This window comes from Geotrypetes seraphini, chromosome 1 (genome assembly GCF_902459505.1).
Source record: "Geotrypetes seraphini chromosome 1, aGeoSer1.1, whole genome shotgun sequence".
NCBI classification, from domain to species: domain Eukaryota; kingdom Metazoa; phylum Chordata; class Amphibia; order Gymnophiona; family Dermophiidae; genus Geotrypetes; species Geotrypetes seraphini.
This window is the reverse complement of record NC_047084.1, coordinates 303,163,105-303,186,311: the sequence shown is the minus strand read 5'-3', so window position 1 is coordinate 303,186,311 and position 23,207 is coordinate 303,163,105. Positions and strand designations below refer to the sequence as shown.

Genomic DNA, 23,207 nt, shown 5'->3' with positions numbered 1-23,207 from the left:
GAGATTTCGGCAGTTGGAACCCAAGCACAGTATCGGGTAAAGCTTTGGATTCTTGCCCAGAAATAGCTAAGAAGAAAAAATTAAAAAATTTAAATTGAATCAGGTTGGGCAGACTGGATGGACCATTCAGGTCTTTATCTGCCGTCATCTACTATGTTACTATGTTACCATAGCCACCATTCTAAATATTAATGAACCCTTACATCTTAAAATTATTATTCTTGGACAACATGGTCTCACATACTCTATGCCCGAGCCCAATGCTTGTTTATTTAACATCTTATTATTCTTGGCTATTAAAAACATCTTGCACTGTTGGAAGGGCTTATCTAAGGTAGAATACATTGTATGGTGGAACATTGTATACATAACCAACAAATCTGAAAGTGTAATAGCTGAAAAACATAATTCTATTAGTTCTTTTCTCAAAGTATGGAGACCTGTTCAACTTTATTATGACTTGGACCGTTGACATAAATTATCTCAATGTAATATCAATGTAATATTTATAAAATATAGAGAGAGCCACTTCTTGTCAGTTAATTAAGTCGCTTGGGATGCTCAGTGGGAACTCTCTTCTATGCTTTACACATATACTCTAATCTGAAATTATATGTACTGTCCCTGCTGGATTTGGTTGACATGAGACACTGGTTGTATTGGCTTATAATTACTACTATCTTCCCGCTTATTAACTGTGATATGTACAACTAGTCTGTTTCATGTTTGAGTTATCTATTGTATATTTGCATATATGTATATTTGCATATTTATAATAAAAATAAAAATAAACTAATTCCTACATATTTAATGAAAGCTAAAAAAAACAAACAAATACAAAACAGTACATATACTTCTCCCTCTGTATTCGCAGTTTCAGCAATCGCGGTTTGGACTATTCACGGTTTTTAGCTTGCTGGCTCCTCCCCCCAAGTTACGTCAGCTTGCATAGAGAAATCACTGATTCCAAGTGTTTACAGAGAAAATTGCTGATTCCCAGTACTTTCTTCACCATGTTTTGCCTCTCCTTCAGGAACAGGCCAGGTCTCCCACCATGTTATTCGCGGTTTCACCATATTTACGATGGTTTTTAATAGAAAACAGCGAATACTATATGAAAAAGTTATTTGTGGTTTTTCTGTATTCGTGGGTCTGTTAATCCCCTATCACAGCGAATACGGAGGGAGAAATGTACCCTGTTCTCATTCTAAATGCTCTCAATCTAAATGCATTGTATCAGTGTCAGTGGAGAGTATGCAACACAACAGAAGAAAGATTTAGAGACTTATTTTGAAATCTTATGTTAAGATGGTATCTGTTTGTACGCAAATGTAAAATTATAAAAAGAGAATGAATACTTATACTTACTTATAAGCGTAAATATCTTTCTCTAGATCTAATAGTCTTGGTTCAACTACCACTTTAATAAAGCAATGAACAGAAGATAGCTGCATGACGAGAAAACATTAGGAAATCAAAACGCTGTGGGAAGTGGGTCTCGGCACAAAGACAATATATAATTCCTACCCAAAAGGAAATTTATAAAATTTGAACTAGATTTAAAATGAATCATAGATATGCTTTAAAAAAAAAAAAAAAACTTCACTCCTGAAATATGTGTACAGAAAGGCTAAGTTACCTAGTTCTAAGCTGGAGATTTTGGGATAGTCCAGGATCATCTCATCCTGGTGCATTGTCTTGCAGCACTGATTTCACTGGGTAGGATGAAGCACTACAAATCACATACTGCTTTGGAATATAAGTTCAAAGCCAGGACTGGCCAAAACGTTTTGAGCCTGGAACAAAGTAACTTGGCAGTTCTGATGTACAGTATATCAAAAACCCATTGAACATGCTGCACTTACTAAGCAAGACCCTTAAAAGCTACTTTTTGTGCTGATACCTGTTCTTAAAACCATCATGTACAAGAGTGAACTAACCAAGGAGCTAAAATTTTTGAAATTTTAAAATTTAGAAAATAAACTTTGTAATTATGTTATTCAAAAAGCTTCACCTTTAAGCTGTAGCTCACAGAGAACTGCTGAAGAGCTGTGTCCACAGAAAACAGTGTACATGCTCACTAAAGGCCTCTTTCATGAAGACAATCAGAGCAGGTCGCTATGGTAACTGCCCCAAAGCCCATGAGATTTAAAGGGCTCCTGGGCTTTTGCCGCATGGCACTCACTAGTGCAGCTTCATAATTTGACTATAAGGACTTCTTTTGGAAATGTAAACATGATGATCTTTATTCTGATTTGGACCTGGTGCAATTTTGAAACTGTAAATTTATTCAATTCAATTTTCTATACCGTTCTCCCAGGGGAGCTCAGAATGGTTTACATGCATTTATTCAGGTACTCAAGCAGTTTTCCCTCTCTGTCTCAGCGGGCTCACAATCTATCTAAGGTACCTGGGGAAATGGGGAGGATTAAGTAACTTGCCCAGAGTCACTAGGAGCAGCGTGGGCTTAAACCTACAACCTCAGGGTGCTGAGGCTGTAGCTTTGACCACTGCGCCACACTCTCCCCTACAATGATCAGGTTAAGAAGCTATGTGATAAACTTGGACAAAAAAGATGCATTCTTGATCCTTTTCCTTCTTATATTTTTTGAAATATTCAGGCATTTAAATATTCAGGTATTTAAAGTTTGGTTAACATCTTTTATAAACTACATCCTGGATAATGGTTGCTTTTCAAATAGCATGGGACATATTGCTCTAATGCCATTGCTGAAAAGTGTGGATTTAGACCCAGATATTCCATCTTATTACAACCCTATCACTGTTAACAAAGATGATAGAGACCATTATTTCTAGACAACTTTCTAGTTATTTCGATAAATTCTCAATACTTTTGCCATTTCAACATGGCGTTAGATATAATTTTAGTACAGAAACTCTGTTACTATCTCTAATTCCAAGATCCAAAGTTTACTATCACAAAATCGTTTTGCTATTCTGTTGTAGTTTGATCTTTCTGCAGCTTTTGATGTTGTTCATCAAGAAACATTAATCCAACTACTTTCAGACATAGATTTAGATCAAAAAGTATTGAGCTGGTTTGTAAGATTTCTAACTTTGCATTCATAAAAAGTTAATATTGGAGGTAAAACCTTAGCAACATGGAAGCCTGTCTGTGGTGTTCCACAGAGCTCTCCATTGTCCCTTCTTTATAACGTCTATATGACCACCATAAAGAAATATGTCAACTGCTTTTGAGACAATATTCATATATGCTGATGACATCTTCATCTTATTAGAAGTAGACCCAATGCTGATCAACTTTGAATCAAATATTAACTCTTGTATTTCCAGATTACAAACCTGGGCTACATCTGTTCAAATGAAGCTTAATGCAGCAAAAATGAAATTATTGTGGTTTGGCCCAAAAATTGATCTTTTACCTTCTTTGATAATTACTGCACTGATTGAACCAATTGAACCAATTAAAACAATTAAGTTAGGCGGCAGTATGGCAACTATCGCCACCTAACTAATGGCGCCATTTTAAGAATTTGTTTCCAAATGCTTACTGCATAAAAAATCTTAAAATATTACTAGATACACCTACTTTGTCTAAATACGAAAATAATTAATGCAGTTATGTCTGTTTAATTGAAATCGGTGGAGCCCAAGTTCTGTAGTAACTAATCAAACCATGAAATTCCATGAGATAAATATAAATTATAAGGTATTAAGTATGTTTGTATAAAAAGAAGAAAAGACACAAAAAAGAAAAAATAAGTAAAATTGAGAAGAAAAGCAAGAAGAAAAATCCTCTATAATAAAACCCTAAGCGCACATGCACAACGCCGAGTTCCCTGACAGCGTGATGTGTGCCTCCATGCCAAATTTTATTTCAGGTGCGTGGGGCAGCTTACGACGGCTTGCAGCACGTGCAGCGATTTCATCGGTGGTGGTGGTTTGACTCCTGCGCTGCTGGGACGCCTCTTCTCACCCCTGGACCAGCAAACGCAGAAGCCGCGGGGCATTTGCTAGGCCGGCCCACTTCAAAAATGCGAGATGGGCCGGCCTAGCAAAAGCTCCGAGGCTGCCCGGGCTAGTGGATGCTGGACAGGGGGAGCAGGGAAAGGAGAAGGCTTACTGCTGGACAGGGGGATCAGGTAAGAGGTGCTGCTGGACAGGGGGAGCAGGGAAGAAGTGCTGAAGGAGAGGGGGGAGGTAAAACGAAGGGAGAAGGGGTGCTGCTGGATAGGGGGAGCAGGGAAGGGATTCTGCTGGACAGGGGCGGAGATAAAAGGAAGGGAGAAGGCCTATTGCTGGACAGAGGAGCAGGAAAGAGGTGCTGCTGGACAGGGGGGAGGTAAAACGAAGGGAGAAGGGCTGCTGCTGGACAGGGGGAGCAGGGAAGATGTGCTACTGGACAGGGGGGGTAAAAATAAGGGAGAAGGGCTACTGCTGGACAGGGGGAGCAGGCAAGGGGTGGTGGTGGACAGTAGAGGAAAGAGAGAAAAAGAAAGAAAGAAAGACAGACACAAACATCTATTCTAACACCAGTTAATGTAACGGGCTTAAAGACTAGTAGAAAAATAAAATTAAGATCAATAACTTGTTCAAAAAGAAAAGATTCCTCATGCTCAGCTGTAATTAAGTGCCTCTGAAATGACCGATTAGCCTCAAACAAGCAATTTAACTGGCGAGTTAAATTGTTTTGAATATTGGCCACTTTGGCTTATTTACACATGTGAGTGTGAGGGGCTGGTGAAGTATTATAAATCATATTGTTGGATTTATAGAAACCAGACATGCTTCTTAACTGCCCTTAATGAAATTTAAATTAATTTGCTATAAGATCCTAGAATCTGTAAGAAGCATGCTGGATGGTTTAAGGCTATGCTTTCAATTTAAATCTTTCTTTTATTGAATTTTGAATACACAACACTTAAAACCCACACACAATTACATAAAGCTGTCAACTACTGTTGCATCTCATTTGAACAAATATAATATCCCCAAATAAACATATCATATAAATTCACTAGTGTTTAAGCCCGTTAGATTAACGGGTGCTAGATGACCGCCTCTCCTGCTTTTGAACCTGGGCAGGGGCAGAGGCAGAGCCGGGGCGGGAGGGAGTGACGGTGGGAGAGCAATTTCAAAGCCTCAGAAGCGGCGGCTCCTTGACCAATCCGTGCTTACAACGTCCCCACACTCGCGGTCTGGCTGGCTCCCCCACCAAAGCCCTTCGCAGTGGCAGCCCCTCCCGCATCCATCCCCGCGTCCCAAGCCTCTCCGAAGGCCAGCTCCCACGAAAATGGTACCCCTCTGTCCAAAGCCACGGCGGCAGCCTCCCTCAAGACACATTTCAAATCTGACATATTGTAATCACAAAACAGAAAATAAAATTATTTTTCTTACCTTTTGTTGTCTGGTCATTATTCATATCATGTAGGGGTCCCAGGCTATGGTTGGCTTTTGATAACTCGCTTGCCAGGGCCCCTTCTTTCTTCTTCCCTCCCTCCATCCCGGCAGCTGAAGACAGGCACCTCCCCCCAGTGGTCTGAGACAGGAGGGAGCAGTTAGGAGAGGTCTGAGGGCAAAGAGGGGCTCAACAGCGCCCAACCACCTTTCCTTCCCTCCCTCCATGAGGTGCAGTGAATCCACCAATGTTAAAAGGAGCCGCGTTGAAATCGGAGGCCTGCCACTGCCGTAGCACGTTTCCCTCTGCCTTGGTCCCGCCCCTTCTCTGACATATTGGACCGCGACAGAGGGAACGTGTTACGGTGGCGGCAGGGCTCCAATTTCAAAGCAGCTGCTTTTAACATAGACGGAGCTGAACTGACCTGATGGAGGAAGGGAAGGAACGGTGGGGCAAATTTCGGCAACGGCAGGAATTGTTTGGCGGGCCAAGCACCGGTTTCTTTAGGCAGCCCCGGTTGTTTACTTGGATTCAATGTGAGCCGGTTGAGGAAGGCCGCCGCAGCCTCGGGGGACAACAATGGCGCTTATGCTCAAGCCCCCGCCGCAGCTCCTCTCTGGATCCTGGTGCGGTTCGAGAGAGGAGTTCGAGAGAGAGAGAGTGGCGGCGGCTTGAGCATAAGCGCGATTGTTGTCCCCCTACCTAGCGGCGAGGCTGCGGCGGCCTTCCTCTCACGGCTGGCGGCCGGCGAACCCTAATGCTGACATTGAATCCAAGTAAACAACCGGGGCTGCCTAAAGAAACATGGTAATCATATTCTGTTCTGAAAGCCCCCGCCGCAGCTCCTAGGCGGTTGAGGGGGGAAGGTTGTGGTCGGAGTTGCTAGGCTGCAGCGGATGTGTGAGTTGCGAGTGTGGGGCCTGTAGCGGCGCGAGGTGGAGAGCAGGCTGTGGTGACGTAGTAGGCGCGCATGCGCACTCGTGTTTCCGCGACGGGACCAGGGAACACGATTTTTTTAGTGCGCATGCGCGTCCTACCATTTTATTATATTAGATGTGGGTTGTAGAAGGTTTAAGGAGTCTGAGTAGTGGGATATATATAGAGGGTGTCAGTTTGAGGGGAGGGGGTTGGGGAGAGTCTGTTTGGGAGAGGAGTATGTTTAAGGTGTGAGGGCAATGTGTGTAGAGGGAGTATGTTTGTATTTTAAACCCTGGAATTATTCACTGACAACCACGATGCACTTAAGAGTGTTTATGATTTGCATTTATTTCTATGCCATCACTACCAATTCAAAATAGAAGTTATTGTGCAAATTCATTCAGCTGAGTGTTGTGTCCTGTGGATTAATTTGAAGGATTTGATGAATTCTATACCCATACAAAGGGGTCCATACTCTCTCCCATCTTATGTAATATCTACTTTAAGCCTCTGACTGAGCTGCTTTGGTCAGTGAATACAAAATTCTATATCTATGCCGATTAAACCAGTTCTACCCACAACTTTTAAATTGGGCAAATAACTAAGTTTCCAAGTTTCCAAGTTTATTAGTTTTTAATATCCCGATCATAAAACAAATATCTGACCGGTTAACAGTAACTGACTTCAAAATATTTTATGGGAAGTATGAACTTCCGCTGAAGTCACAGGTCATGGGACATGAGGAGGGACGTGATTTCCTGCCAGATGGCCGGAGAGTGATTGGCTGTGAGAGGGGAAGCAGGGCATGATGGGTGGGGATATATAGTCTTCATGCCTCCGAGGAACAGTATGCTTCCCGGTCCCTCAGAGACAACTTTCCCTCCCACCCTCCCCTTGTGATTATCGGGTTCACTTGGGAGATTCAGGGTTTTAGGGTTGTTGCAGCAGTGGTAATCTCGAGTTACAAGGTTTTGGCTCATCAAAAGATGAGCAGGTATTTGGTAGTCAGCTCAGTTGAGTGGCGATGCCGAGGGTCAGGTGAAATGGGGGCATAGAGGTCCATGCCTACACCCTAGGCTCATCAAGGGATGAGCACTTAAGGGAAATGAGCTCAGGTGAGCGAATCTGCCTTGATACAGGTGGCACAGAATGGGGCATGGAGGTCCATGCCACCCCTTAGGCTCTTGCTGATGTGGCAGAGTCAGGGGTATACAATTTTGAGTTCTTGTCAAATTGCAATGTTTTGTAGCTCAGGAGCTGAAGCAATTGTTGATTGCTTATTGGTTGTCCCCAATAAATAAAGCTGCGGCCTGGTTTTACCATCAATAAAGTGTCTGTGGTTTATTTATTGTCCACATTATTGTTGTGAATATATGAACTTTGGTAAGCATGTATAGCGAAGGGCTTTGTGATACGGGGTGTAAGGAGCAACAACTTGGCCATTCCAGATCCATATGTTAACTGTACATTGTGATATCCACCAGCAAGGAGTAGCACCCACACTCTGGAATTTATTCCCAGAAGGGCTACGTCTAACTCCAGACTACCTCTACTTCAGGAAGCAGGTGAAAGCCTGGCTTTTCATCCAAGCCTTTAATACATAGAGTGACTGACTATACACTCATTCTGCACTAGGACTAGATCACCACACATATTAACTAAATCATTATACTTTGTTTAACTGTATAAACAACTTGACTTGAGTTTAACCTCTCATTTGTTTATCCCAACTCACTCAGTACCACCCATTTTGTCCCCATCTAGGCATTTGATCCCTTGGCTATAGGATAATTTGTATTATAGAAAAGCATTAGCGTTATATCTATTTATTTTAATGTTCTGATTTTTTATTAGATGTTTCCTAAGTATTATGTCTCCCTTTTAGTATGTATTATATCTCTCTAATTTGAATTTCAATTCTGTTAATAAGTATATTTTTGAAACTATTTCCCGGTAGTCCTTTTATTAAGTTTAAATTTACTGATTTTAACTGTTCCTCATTCACTCTATTTATGTTTATATTTGGTCTTTTTACTACGGTTATGCTGTTAACATAATTATAAGCTTTAAGTTGAATTATACCTGCTGTACACCACCTTGGGTGAATCTCTTCATAGCGGCGGTTAATATATCTCAATAAATAATTAATGAAACTGTGGGTTTCTCTTCTTCCTTTAGGCCGTCACCTGGGCTGTTCACAGGTCTTTGATGGAATGGGGCAGGAGTTTGCTCATGCCTGGCACCTGGGAGACATTCATTTTGACGACGATGAACACTTTGTGCCTCCCAACAGTGAAGAGGGCATCAGTCTCCTTAAGGTTGGTGAAAACCAAACGCAGTTTTACATTACATTATCCAAAATTTTTATTTTACCCATACCAATCCACGGCAGATTACACTGAAATAATCTTTCTAGGAATTACAAGACTAATTTACAAATTAAAACCAGTCTTTAAATTTACCTCATACTGAACCAATCCCCCCTTTTACAAAACTACAAAAGCGTTTTTTAGTGCAAGCTGGCATGCTGAATGCTTTGCGCTGCTCCTGACGCTCCTAGGGCGATGGCCTTTGCTAAAAAACACTTTCACGGTTTTGTAAAAGGGGGGCAAAAGAAGCACCTTAAAATTCAGTTTTTTAGATAACATGTTTCCTGAACAGCATAGACTTAGGGCTCCTTTTACAAAGCCACACTAGGGCTTTAATGCGCAGAATAGCGCCCGCTAAATTGCTGTGCGCGCTAGCCACTACCACCTCCTTTTGAGCAGGCAGTAGATTTTCAGCTAGCAAGCGCTAATCCGGTTCATGCGCTAAAACCGCTAGCGCACCTTTGTAAAAGGAAACCTTAATAAAAGACCAAAAAGTATTATAATTCACCAACTTAGATGCCTGATAGCAGAAATTGGCTGAAAATATCCTATTAGAGTTTATATTTTTACAAAAAGGAAATGTCAATTTTAGCTTGAGTTTCATATTTTAAATGTAACGTTTTAATCAGTCCTAACATGTAAGGTGGAGCCATACGAGGAGGTGCTGAAAAATTCTCAGCCCAACCAACCAACTTCCTAGATTCTGAGTGTTATTTTGCCACAGTAGCTGGAAAAAGTGTTATCTTATTTCATTATGTGCCAATCTGCAGAAATTAAATTCTATGTTTTGACATTGCTTTAGATCATTGATTGAACCATATCCACGTCATTCTCTTCTTGGATGGGCTATGAAATTTTCAGCACCACCTCATAGTGTGAAGAGTTTCAGTCTTTGGTAACCAGAGATGAGATTGTGATGTCATGATGCTTCATTCCACCAATAAGAGCCAATCTGACAGTGATGTCACAATGGCTTGATTGTCCTATACTTGGCTCACTTTTATTACATATGATGGGGTGTTGAAAAGTTCTCAGCCCAACTAACCAACTTCCTAAATTCTAAGCTTTATGTTGCCACTGTAGCTAAAAAAAAGTGTTATCTTATTTCGTTACATGCCAATTTGCAGAAATGAAATTCTATATTTTGACATTCTCGTTTTTGTTAGGCTGAGAACTTTATAGCACCCACTTGTACAATGAATTAGCTTTTTTAAAAAAACAAGACTATATAATTTTAAATGGATTCTGGATTCTATTGGCAGCAATGGAGCTTTATGTAGCATAGTGTGACTCTGTCAAACTTACCAAGTGAGCAAACCAGCCGAATGGCTATACAGTATTTTGTAACATTTGTGGCCTTCTCATCAAGTAACAGCCCAAATAAGCAATATTGCAATAATCTATTACGGATAACAATAATGCCTGAACAACAATTTAAAATTTATCCAACTGAAAATATTTCCTACCTCGTTGAATATTACGCATAACCCCAACACAACTTTTTCCAAGGTTGAAAACCTGAGATACCATGGTAATATTCTGGTGATGCCCAAATTTTTCAATAAAGTCTCCAATTCATAGCTCAGGTTATTTATCGAGAAGTACCATGTATTAACTTTTCCATTTCTAATATATAGCCATTTCTTGAATAGCTACTCTCTTACTCTATAACAGGTTGCCCAAATTTAGGCACTAGGGTCCGGATTCTCTAAACAGTGCCGGTTTTTTTTAGGCGCCAGTAGGTACTCAAACTAAGCAAAAAATGCCACTTAAATGCCATTTTAAACTGATTTTCAAGGCATCTACTGGAACTGTGCCCAATGCCACTGTAGGTGTGGCTAATGCCAGCAGTGGCATTAGGTACTGTAAAACACCTACCTAGGCGTGATTCACATTAAAGGTAGGGACTGGAAATGTCGGCCTGGAAAACCCTGGACTACATTTCCAGTGCCTATCTTTGCCAGAGGTGTGGATTCTCTAAATGGCACCGTTGCATGATTGACACATGATCGTCGGCTACTTTTAAGGCAGCCGCCAACAATGGCACTGGTTAGAGAATCCAGGCCCAACTGTGCACACAAGTTATAGAATGCTAGCTCTTAAACACATAACCATAACAGTTATGCACATAAATACGTACCTTGCACTCAGTGGTATTCTGTAACATACACGCACAACTGCCTTAGCATGTAAATGCAAGAAGGCATTTACAAGGGGAGAAGCCTGGGCATGGCCAACATTTCTGAGCTTAACTTACAGAATACTGTACATTATGGGCCTCTTCTATCAAAATGCGCTAGCAGTTTTTAGTACAGAGAGCTGCACTGAATGGCCAGTGCTGCTCCCGATTCGAGCAGCGCAGGCCATGTAGCACGGCTCACCGCGCTACAAACTGCTGGCGCAGCTTGATAGAAGAGGCCCAATGTTTGTAACTGTTGCATTTAGGTGTGAACATTTCTTTCTGCTTTTGACATGATGTAAACTCATCAACTAGGCCATAACGCTAAGTTCCTCACCAAAGCATCAAAACCACTTCGCCGTCCTCGTCCAATCTACCATCCTTTCCAGATTGGACTATTGCAATTCTATCTACTTAAGCCTAACAAAGAAAAGCCTCCATAGACTCCAACTAATCCAGAATACCGCTGCTAAGCTTATCTTCTCAAAAAGTAAATTTGACCATGTCTCACCACTCCTGTCCAAGCTCCACTGGCTTCCTGTAATCTCCAGGGTCCACTTTAAATGTGCATGCTTAACCTTCAAGATTCTGCACGACATCCTCCCTCCTTTTATTCCATTATCCTGGAATTCCTCAAATCCAAATTCCACTAGATCCGCCCATAAACTAAAATTATCCTTCCCCTCTTTAAAAAGCATATCCCATGTTGGTAAACTAGGATCTTCCCTCCCCTTCAGAATCACGGAGCTCTGGAATAATCTTACCTCCCCACTTTGTAACTTGAGCTCCCTTCAACTATTCCGTAAGCATCTGAAAACTTGGCTATTCTCTAAAATGTAACTTTTCTTTCCCTCTCTGGTACACTAAGCCCTCTAAACCTCGCTTCATACTTATTTCTATAATTCCATTGGAGTTCCGTTTCTTTCCCAATTCCTGTAACCGTGCCAAGCTCCACGTTGCGGAGAAGATGCGGTATATAAACCCAAGGTTTAGTTGAGTTGAGTTTAGTTAATTAGAGTATTTCGGATGTTTATGTCTACTATAGTTAAATAGTGTAGCTCTGAGGTTTATATCTACTAAAGCATGTATGGGTAATTAATATATCTCAGCTGTTTATTTCTACTATAACATGTATAGTCACCGACTGTATCTCACATGTTCTCTATTTACCATAACCCAGTCATTCTACCACTAGCTTTACGAATACGTTTTGTTCATATTTGTCTTGACTATACTGTACTGTGTATGTACTCCTGTAACCTATTCTGGGTTCTTTTGGGAGGATGGGCTAAATAAATAAATACACTTCTCCCTTGGAATTCGCGGGGGTTAGGGGCAGAACCGGACCGCGAAGTGTGAAAAATTGCGAATAACTTTGTGCCGGCTCTGACCCACCCCCGGACCTTACCTGGTGGTCTAGCGGGCTTTCAGGGCAGGAGCGATCTTCCTATGCTCCTGCCCTGTGCAGATCACCAATAGGAAATGGCTGCCGTGAGTTTCCGTAGTCTCTCGAGACTACGACAGGAGCTCACGGCAGCTATTTCCTATTGGCGATCTGCAAGGGGCAGGAGTGTAGGAAGATTGCTCCTGCCCTGAAAGCCCGCTAGACCACCAGGTAAGGCCTTGATGCTGGGGGGAAGTTGGGAGGGAAGTGGGGAAGGTCCGAAATAAAGTTGTTGGGTTCTTTTCCACCTTAAAAAAAAATTGCGCATAACCAAATCCGCAGATGCTGAAACCGCGGATTCGGAGGGGGAAGTGTAAAATGCCTAAATTTAGGTGCGCTGTTACAGACTTATGCTAGTATTGTGTAAGCACACTTATAGAATAGGTTCACAGCCTGTGTAACTTCAGAACTTAAAGTTGTGGCACCCAGTTATAGAATTACCCTCTATTATCTGCATTTTTTCATCACTTTTGGCTTCCCATTGTCGACGCCTCAAATTCCTGCCTTTCTGAAACCTGCTCTACTTACTATTGCTTACTGTCAGTTGAGGCAGAAAGATCCAAAAGTGATAACATCATGCAGCTGCAGCGGAGGTTTCCTGAAAATGCCCTACCCTCCATATCCTAAGCATGACAGTGAGAGGCTTATGGCTTTGATATGCATATATCCAGGATTCAGCAACACCATGTCACTGTTGGGCATTTCTGGGACTCTCTTAACCCAGAGGCTGTGATATCCGCTTCTGCCCATCAATATGGTTTAGGAATAACAAGCTGATATGCTAAAGTATGTAGAGAGCAAAGTTATTCATACAGCCATACCCCTCATTGCAAGTAGCTTTGCAAAAAAAAGAAAGAAAGAAAGAAATATCAAATACTGTATATACTAATTAACGAGAAGGAAGAGAAAAGGGCAAAGAAGAGTCAAAGACAAATTAAGAGAATAATGAAAATAAGATGAGAGGAAAACAAGAAAGTTAAAAGGAACTGAAGAGAGGAGAAGGCAAAGAGCAATAGAATGGATGAAACTAGAAAAAGAGTAGAAATTGACCATGTCGAGACTGTACTGTAATATAGATGAGGCTGGAAAAGATTTGAGCCCTGACATTGAATGGGAAATAAGCCATAGAGAACCAGTCCCTATGAATGACTGGACTTAGATGCATGATTCTGTCACGAAGAGCAGTCTTCTTAATCTGGAGCTTTGAGAGGATTAAGTGGCATGACATAGACTTTAATTATTGCTCTGTTTTGTACACTCAGGTAGCACTTCATGAAATTGGACATGTCTTGGGGTTGAGCCACATGAACCAAATGGGCTCCGTTATGCAGCCCAACTATATCCCAGCAAACACAAAGGAGGAACTGGATTGGATGGATAGGAAGGCCATTCAGAAGATTTACGGTAAGAAGACAGGACTACAGTCCAATTCTTTCTCTTTAGCTTCACACATTTTTACAACAGATCAATGCAAAGCTTAGTGGTAAGGAATCTGGTGGGAGGCTGCTTGAGTGTCAGCCACATATCATCAGATGCACCATTCCACATTAACTCAGAAAAAAGAACGCAGAACGCAGAAAAAAGAGTGTATCCAAGCCTTAAAGACTTTAGTTGAATTCATCATCAGCATAAAAACTTCCAATAAACAATATTGAAAGAGTCTTAAATTCTCATATTCTATGTTAAAATGTGCAGCACTGCGTACGCCTTTCAGCGCTATAGAAATAATAAATAGTAGTAGTAGTATAGTACTTATATTGAAATATTTTATCATAACTATAACTATATATATATTTTTTTTTATTTTTTTTTTAACATATCTGAAAAATTCTTCCCTCTCAGTGGCTTAACTGCAATCCATATGTCTTGAAGGTCTGAGGTCTCAGCTTTCAAAAACTGCCCATGTCCAATGAAAAATAACAAAACCGAAATTGCATAACGGTCAAAATCCAACAAGTGGTCAGCTTCGTATGGCTAGAAGCAGAACTGCCCCAAAGATATATGATGCTCTAGTCAAACCTTTGCTGTGCCCCCATTCCTAATGGGCACCAGCCCATGGTGAACAACACCCCCCCCCACCTCCCGCCACTGTGAAACCTCACCCATCCCCTGCCTTCCTCCATTAATTTTTTGAAAATTAGTATGAAATTAATAAATTACAATATAACAAATTTATGACTGAGCCCAGGATCTCATCCCCTCTCTCCCTCCCTATCTGATCACTCTCTCTCTTTCTATCTGTCCTCTACATTTATAGTTTGGCATCTCCGTGTCCCCTTATTCTTATCCTCCCCCAACAGTGTAGCTTCTCCCTCTTTCTTTCCTTCTTCTCCTTCCCACCCATGGTCACATCTCTCTATCTCTCCCTTCTTTTCCCCCTAGTCAGTACCTTCCCACTCACTCTTTCCAACTTCTTGTTAGAATCCTCCTGTCTGTACCCCTCACTCATCTTTATTTTCCCTCTCCTCTCTATCCAGCATCTATATTTCTCCTTCCCTCCCCCCCTCCCTCAAACACACACACACACACACACACACACACACTCCAGGAGTCCAATATCTCTCCCTTTCTTCCCTCCTTCCCATTGTCCATCATCCTTCCCTCCTCTCCCCTCCTTCCTGCCCATGGACAGGCATCTCTTCTTTTTCTCTTATGCGGAGGGGGGGTACCATAGCAGGAGGGAATGGACATCCCTCCTTCCATTTTTTTATTGCTTGGGGATGGGGTTGGCATGACAGGAGGGAGTGGGCATCCCTTCTGCCATTTTGGCTGCCGTGGGGTGGGGGTGGGGGTTGGTTCCTGGTTCTAGTGGCAGTTTGTCAGGGGGTACATTGGGGAGGGCCATGATCAACGGGGGTAGAGTGTTTTTTTTTTCTTTTTTTGGGGGGGCAGATATTGTTCAGTTGTTGGAAAAATAATGGAAGTTTTGCTGAAAGGATAGTGTACTTCCTTGAATCTAAAGGGTTACAGGATCTGAGGCAACATGGCTTTACAAAAGGTAAATCATGCCAAACGAACCTGATTGAATTTTTTGATTGGGTGACCAGAGAGCTGGATCGAGGACATATGCTAGATGTAATTTACTTGGATTTCAGCAAAGCCTTTGATATAGGAGGCTGTTGAACAAACTTGAAGGGCTGAAGTTAGGACCCAAAGTGGTGAACTGGGTAAGAAACTGGCTGTCGGATAGACGCCAGAGGGTGGTGGTTAATGGAAGTCGCTCGAAGGAAGGAAAGGTGAGTAGTGGAGTCCCTCAGGGATCAGTGCTGGGGCCAATCCTGTTCAATATGTTTGTGAGTGACATTGCTGAAGGGTTAGAAGGAAAAGTGTGCATTTTTGCAGATGATACCAAGATTTGTAACAGAGTAGACACCGAAGAGGGAGTGGAAAATATGAAAAAGGATCTGCAAAAGTTAGAGGAATGGTCTAATGCCTGGCAACTAAAATTCAATGCAAAGAAATGCAGAGTAATGCATTTGGGGATTAATAATAAAAAGGAACCGTATATGCTGGGAGGAGTGAAGCTGATATGCACGGACGGGGAGAGGGACCTTGGGGTGATAGTGTCCGAAGATCTAAAGGCGAAAAAACAGTGTGACAAGGCAGTGGCTGCTGCCAGAAGGATTCTGGGCTGTATAAAGAGAGGCGTAGTCAGTAGAAGGAAGAAGGTGTTGATGCCCCTGTACAGGTCATTGGTAAGGCTCCACTTGGAGTATTGTGTTCAATTTTGGAGACCGTATCTGGCGAAGGACATAAGAAGACTTGAGGCGGTCCAGAGGAGGGCGACGAAAATGATAGGAGGCTTGCGCCAGAAGACGTATGAGGAGAGACTAGAAGCCCTGAATATGTATACCCTAGAGGAAAGGAGAGACATGGGAGATATGATTCAGACATTCAAATACTTGAAGGGTATTAATGTAGAACAAAATCTTTTTCAGAGAAAGGAAAATGGTAAAACCAGAGGACATAATTTGAGGTTGAGGGGTGGTAGATTCAAAGGCAATGTTAGGAAATTCTACTTTAAGGAGAGGGTGGTGGATGCCTGGAATGCGCTCCCGAGAGAGGTGGTGGAGAGTAAAACTGTGACTGAGTTCAAAGAAGCGTGGGATGAACACAAAGGATCTATAATCAGAAAATAAGATTAAATATTGAACAAAGGCCAGTACTGGGCAGACTTGCACGGTCTGTGTCTGTATATAGCCGTTTGGTGGAGGATGGGCTAGGGAGGGCTTCAATGGCTGGGAGGGTTTAGATGGGCTAGAGTAAGTCTTAACAGAGATTTCGGCAGTTGGAACCAAACCACAGTACAGGGTAAAGCTTTGGATTCTTGCCCAGAAATAGCTAAGAAGAAAAAATTTAAAAATTTAAATTGAATTAGGTTGGGCAGACTGGATGGACCATTCGGGTCTTTATCTGCCGTCATCTACTATGTTACTATGTTATGTTTAACATGTACAACATCTGGTCCTATTAAAAAAAAGGGCTAAAGGCTCTGTCCTGGGCCCTCTCCTCTTTTCCATATATACCCGCTCTCTTGGTACGCTGATTTCTTCTCATGGTTTTCAATATCACCTCTATGCTGATGACTCCCAGATATACCTCTCCATGCCGGATGCTATGGGAGTTCAGGCCCGAATTTCAGCCTGCCGGTCCGACATTGCCGCTTGGATGTCTCGCCGTCATCTCAATCTGAATATGGCTAAAACTGAACTCCTTATCTTTTGACTTAAACTCACCTCCCTCCTCCCACTGTTCTCTATTTAGGTGGATAACACTATCCTCTTCCCTGTCTTGTCGGCTCGCAACCTTGGGGTGATCTTTGACTCCTCTCTCTCCTTCTCTTCTAAGATCCAACAAACCGCTTCCTTCTCTATAATATTACCAAAATCCGTCCTCTTCTCTCTGAACATATGACCAAAACCCTTGTCCATCCTCTCGTCACCTTGTGCTTAGACTACTGCAACATACTTCTCACAGGCCTCCCACGTGTCCATCTCTCACCTCTTCAATCCATTCAAAATTCTGCTATGCAACTCAGGGGTCGGTGCTGGGACTGTTGCTGTTCAATATATTCATTAATGACCTGGAAACAGGGATGAAGTGCGAAGTTATAAAATTCGCGGACGACACAAAACTCTCCAGTAGAACTATTGAGGAATGCAAGGATCTACAAAGTGATCTGAACAAGCTGGGGGAGTGGGCAAATAGATGGCAGATGAGCTTCAATGTAGAGAAATGTAAAGTCTTGCACATAGGGAAAGGGAACCCGATTTACAGCTATACGATGGGAGGGAGGGTATTGGGGGAAAGCAACCTTAAAAAAGACTTGGGGGTATTGGTAGATACAATGATGAAGCCAGCGGCACAATGTGCAGTGGCCTCAAAAAAGGCGAACAGAATGTTGGGTGTTATCAAAAGAGGTATCACTACCAGAATGAGGGAAGTTATCCTGCCGCTGTATCGAGAGATGGTGCGCCCGCATCTGGAGTACTGCGTCCAATACTAGTTGCCGCACCTTAAGAAGGTTATAGTGATGCTCGAGAGGGTCCAGAGAAGAGCAACAAAAATGATTAAGGGCATGGAAAACCTTGCATATATCGAAAGGCTGGAGAGGCTGGGGCTCTTTACCCTGGAAAAGCGGAGACTTAGAGGGGACATGAGAGATACCTATAAAATCATGAAAGGTATAGATAAGGTAGAGAGGGACAGATTCTTCAGGCTAGCAGGGACATCAAAAACAAGAGGGCACTCAGAAAAACTGAAAGGAGACAGATTCAAGACGAATGCTCGGAAGTACTTCTTCACTCAGAGGGTGGTGGACACCTGGAATGCGCTTCCAGGAGAGGTGATAGCACAAAGTACAATAATGGGTTTCAAAAAGTGCTTGGATGACTTCTTAAAGGAGAAAGGGATTACAGGGTATAGATAGAGGGGTACTGTACAATGTACTTCAGGATTAGGGCATAAACAAGTCAAGTGGAGGGAACTTACAGGTCAAGGACCTGGAAGGCCGCCGCGGGAGCGGACTGCAGGGCGCGATGGACCCCTGGTCTGACCCGGCAGAGGCAATATTTATGTTCTTATGTTATATTCCGTGAGAGCCACTATTCTTACATTACTCCTCTCCTCAAGTCACTTCATTGGCTCCCTGTCCATCTCCGAATACAATTTAAACTCCTCTTGCTGACTTACAAGTGCATTCGCTCTGAAACCCCCCAATATCTCTCTTCACTTATCTCCCCCTATGCTCCTCCCCGTGATCTCCGTTCATCGGGCAAGCCCCTCTTTTCTGTACCCTTCTCTTTCACTGCCAACTCCAGACTCTTTCCCTTCTTTCTTGCAGGGCCGTATGCCTGGAACAGGCTGCCTAAATCAATACATCATGCTCCCTCCATAGCAGGGTTCAGATCCAAGCTAAAAGCCCACTTTTTTGAATCTGTTTCAACTCCTAACTCCCACTCACTGCTGTCAGATACCTATACCCACTGTATCATTTCCTTTACCATAATCTTCCCAACCCCAAAATGTCCTGTCTAAATTAGATTGTAAGCTTTTCTGAGCAGGGACCATCTATTGTATGTTAAAATGTACAGCGCTGCTTATGCCTTTCAGCACTTTAGAGATACAGTGGTACCTTGGTTTACGAGCATAATTCATTCCAGAAGCATGCTTGTAAACCAAAATACTCATATATCAAAGCAAGTTTCCCCATAGGAATTAAGGGAAACTCACTTGATACGTTCCTACCCCTCTCCCCCCCCCCCCGAGGCCAGTGGCGCAGCTCTACACCCCCCTCCCCACGAAAACCAGCATTGCTCCCCCCGAAACCCCCCCGAAGCCCCCCGTGTGATCTGCCCCCCCCCCCCATGATCTGGCACCCTCTCCCCTGTGATCCGGCATCCCCCTGCTCGCGTCGCCCTCCCCGCTGCGATCTGATATCCCCCAGCACCCACCCGAACATGCTGCTTACCCCCATCTGGCCACCGGCACCGGCACCAACGCACAGGACATGCCGGTGCCGGTGCCCGAAGATCTGCGTCCTTTTCTTTGCTGGGCCTTGAGCATCTGCGCATGCTCAAGGCCTGCGAGTTCACGCTCTCTCCGAGATCTACTATTGAGCCAGACATGGGGGAAAGCACTGCTTGCCCTGGAATCTGTAGCTCTCCTTCCTAACCTCATAATTATGTTGTTTTGTGGTTTTATGATTTTATTGTAAACTTGTTACCAAATTCTAGATTGTAAGCAGCCCAGAATGTTTACCATTGGCGCGGGATAGTAAGATTTTTTTTTTTTGTAAGTGTTTATTTATAACAAAGAACCTCAAATTTTAATAAACTTGGAAACTTAGAATGTTGCTATTATTTGGGTGTCTGCCAGGTACTTGTGATATGAATTGGCCACTGTGGAAACAGGATACTGGGCACTGGTCTAACCCAGTATGGCAATTCTTAAGTAATTCAAAGCAATTTTGTGTTGTTGCATGATACTTTGTGAAAATGAAGAGTACACTAAAACTGCCCAGTGTAACTAATTAAAAGTAATATTAATATTAATATTGGGTGTTTCATATAACTTTTAGTGATCGTGTACGACTCAACACCACATTAAGCTCTTAAATTAAAAATTCCTATTAAGTGGTTTGGTATGGACTGGAGATGAGTGAAGACTGTGCCTTGCAGTAATTGTGAAGGTCATTACCACATGCAACCGCAAACATATCCTCATTTCTGACCATACCATTAGCATTTCTCTGCATGAATTGTGCAGCTGCCTTTCCCAAGGTGTTGAGGATGCCTCCAAGTTAACAGAGGTTTGACTGTATCTTGGCTGCAGCTGTTAAAATGCATTAATTGCAAAGCCTTCGTGCAAGTTAATATATAGGCCCTAAGAACCTCACACTTGCTGAACTTCAGAATTTGTTCTTTTGCTTACAAAATAATCAGACATTGACAGACACCAGATGTTGGCCAGGAGACCACGAGATCAGCTGAACAATTCACTTTTACTGGCCTATAGATAACCCCTGTAGCTCAGCCTGAGAGTTGCTATCTTGAAATGCAATGGATGACAGCTTGAAACGTAGGGAGATTTCAAGGAAGGTGAAAAGTCAGTAGTACTCAAAATCGTTATTCAAAAGGAGGGAATTAGGAGGTCAGTATTGAAATCCAAATCCTCCTCCTCCCACTAACACTGTCTGTAACACTGGCCAAGTCACTTTGGTTGCAATTGTACAAAAGGGCACACCTTCATTTAGATGCCCCATTGCAGCATGGGGAGCACCTATTCTACTATATAATAGCTTTAAGGCACCACAGTTCCGTTCTAGAATGTTACCTTAAACTTGCATTGACATGTTATCTGTAGTCACAACCATTTAATCCTGGTCTAAGGCTGGCATAAATAGGTGTGCCTAAGAGTGTCATGCAATGTGCGAAGCTTATAGTATCCTGTAAATTGTGTACATATGTTGGAGACACGCCCATGTGTACGCCCCTTGCAGTACTCGTAGGGCTTCTTTATTTGCAACTATAGCTCCTACAATTTGGAACTTGTTACCTTCACATTTAAGGTCTGAGAAAAATTTAGATAAATTTAAGGGAAATCTTAAATGTTTCCTCTTTAAAGAAGCATATGAATGCTAAAGGATCTCTGGGTCCACCCTACCGATTTCTGTAGTAATCACACTCAATACTGATATGATTTCTCCCATTGCCCTCTTGTTTTTAACCTTAATTGTACTCTTTTCTTTTTAAAATTGTATTTCCCCCTACTATCCTTTTTTTCCATGTAAGTTACATCTTGTCATTAATAAGTATGTTAATTGTTCCCCATTTTAAATTTTTATTAAACGCTTAGAATTTTGATTAGCATTTTATCAAATTTTAATAAACTTGAAACTTATACAATGCACGTAAGTGCTGCTTTTCTGTGCGCTTAGGCACGCAAACCCCCCCTAGTCTATAAAAATTGCCACAAATTGTGTGCACAATTTTGGTTGTCCAAATTGTGTGTGCAATTTAATTGAATAACAAGTTAATTAGCACTGATAATTAGCATTTAAACATGGAGTAATTGGTGTTAATTAGAATTAATTAAGGGTTAATGGCTTGATTCTATATAGTGTAACAAAGTTATGTGCACAAATTTACACACACAACTTAACAAACTGATCAATGCTGGTAATTGGCAATTAATATGTAATAATTGGCATTAATTGGCACTAATTAGATGCTACACACATAGCTTTGTAAGTGTATTTTATAAAGTGGCGTGAATCACTTCTAGTGCACGAATCTCAAAGGGGGACATGACCAGGGGAGGATCAAGGGCATTCCTAAAAGTTAGGCGCACTTCCCTCAAAGGGAAGTCGTCCCATTCCTTTTATCATTTTCATTGCCCATCTCTGTACCTTTTCTAATTCCGCTATATCTCTTTTAAGATACGGTGACCAGAATTGCACAGAACATCAAGGTGGAATCATAACATACAAGTTTCAAGTTTATTAGGTTTTTATATACCGCCTATCAAGATTATCTAAGCAGTTTTACAATCAGGTACTCAAGCATTTTCCCTATCTGTCCCAGTGGGCTCACTATTTATCTAACGTACCTGGGATTATGGAGGACTGAGTGACTTGCCCTGGGTCACAAGGAGCAGCATGGGGTTTGGGGTAGTTCCAACCACTACACCACACACTCATCTTTGTTTTCCATTCATTTCCTGATAATTCCTATCATTCTATTTAGCCGCCACTGCACATTGAGCTGAGGGTTTCAACTAGGGTTACCAGACGTCCAGAAAAACCTGGCCATGTCCTCTTTTTAGAGGACTGTCCGGGTTCCTGAACGGACTTTCCAAACCCCAGCAGTTTGTCCGGGTTTTGGAAAGCCACGATGAGCTCCAGCTGCATCTGGAGGGCCTCTGAGCATGCGCGGATGACCAGAACTCAGGGAAGAAGACAAGGCTTTGAGGAGGTGGAGCATGGGCAGAACAGGGTGGTACTTGAGGCAGAACTGAGCGGGGCTGGAGGCGGAACAAGGCAGTGATGGGGGCAGAAAGGGGTGGGGGCCATGCATCCGGGTTTATAAGGCTCCAAATATGGTAACCTTAGTTTCAACGAATCTATCCTCAATGATGACAACTATTTTAGGTGGGTCTTTACTATTAATTGATGGCATTCTTTTCTTTTCTTCTTCTTCTTTGTTTTTTATATATTGGACACTGCTTATGCATCCTTGTATAGTGAAATGACAGATTATAAAAAAAAAAATAATAAACCTGTAAATCTGTAGTTTAGCTTCCTCTTTCTCACATGCACCAATTTGCAATTGCTAACATTAAACATCATCTGCCAGTTTGATGCCCAGTCTCCCAGTCTCACAAGATCCTCTTGCAATTTTTCACAATCTTCTTGTGATTTAACAACTGGGTATGCATGTTCAGTTTAACCATATAATTCACCAAGCGTTGCAGTTCTGTTGGCATCTCTGAATAAAAAGTTATCTTAGCCTGCTATATCTGCATCAGAAAGAACTACATAAAGTTAACCAGATAGCTGCTGAATATTACTTTCCTCCAGCTTACTCAGTGACATAGCTATGGCTTGGCACCCATTATTGGCTCAGGACCGCCCAACGACAGCATCACACTGTCCCTTCCTCTTCCTCCTATCTCTGAACCCTGACCCTCCCTGGTGTACCTTACAGGCACCAACACCAATTCATTTTTGCTGCTGGCGCCACCCCTCAGACTTCTCTCTGCCATGTCCTGATGGACAGGAAACAGGAAGTGACATCAGCAAGGGTTGGATGGCAGAGGAAAACCTAAGGGTCCAACGATGGCAGTGAAAGTGAATTGCTGCTGGCTCCAAGGATGCCTGTAAGGTACACCAGGGAGGGATGGGGTTCGAAGATAGGA

General features: G+C 42.4%; 1 protein-coding gene across 1 annotated transcript in view; it reads left to right on the top strand.

Annotated features, from left to right (window-relative positions):
• The window catches only part of LOC117365117 (matrix metalloproteinase-21-like), a 79,631-nt gene that overhangs the window by 34,000 nt on the left and 22,424 nt on the right, over positions 1–23,207 (top strand). Inside the window, exons 5-6 of the mRNA XM_033955096.1 lie at positions 8,477–8,616; positions 13,553–13,694. Of these exons, the coding sequence (XP_033810987.1) occupies positions 8,477–8,616; positions 13,553–13,694 (282 nt within the window). The remainder of the gene's footprint in view (positions 1–8,476; positions 8,617–13,552; positions 13,695–23,207) is intronic.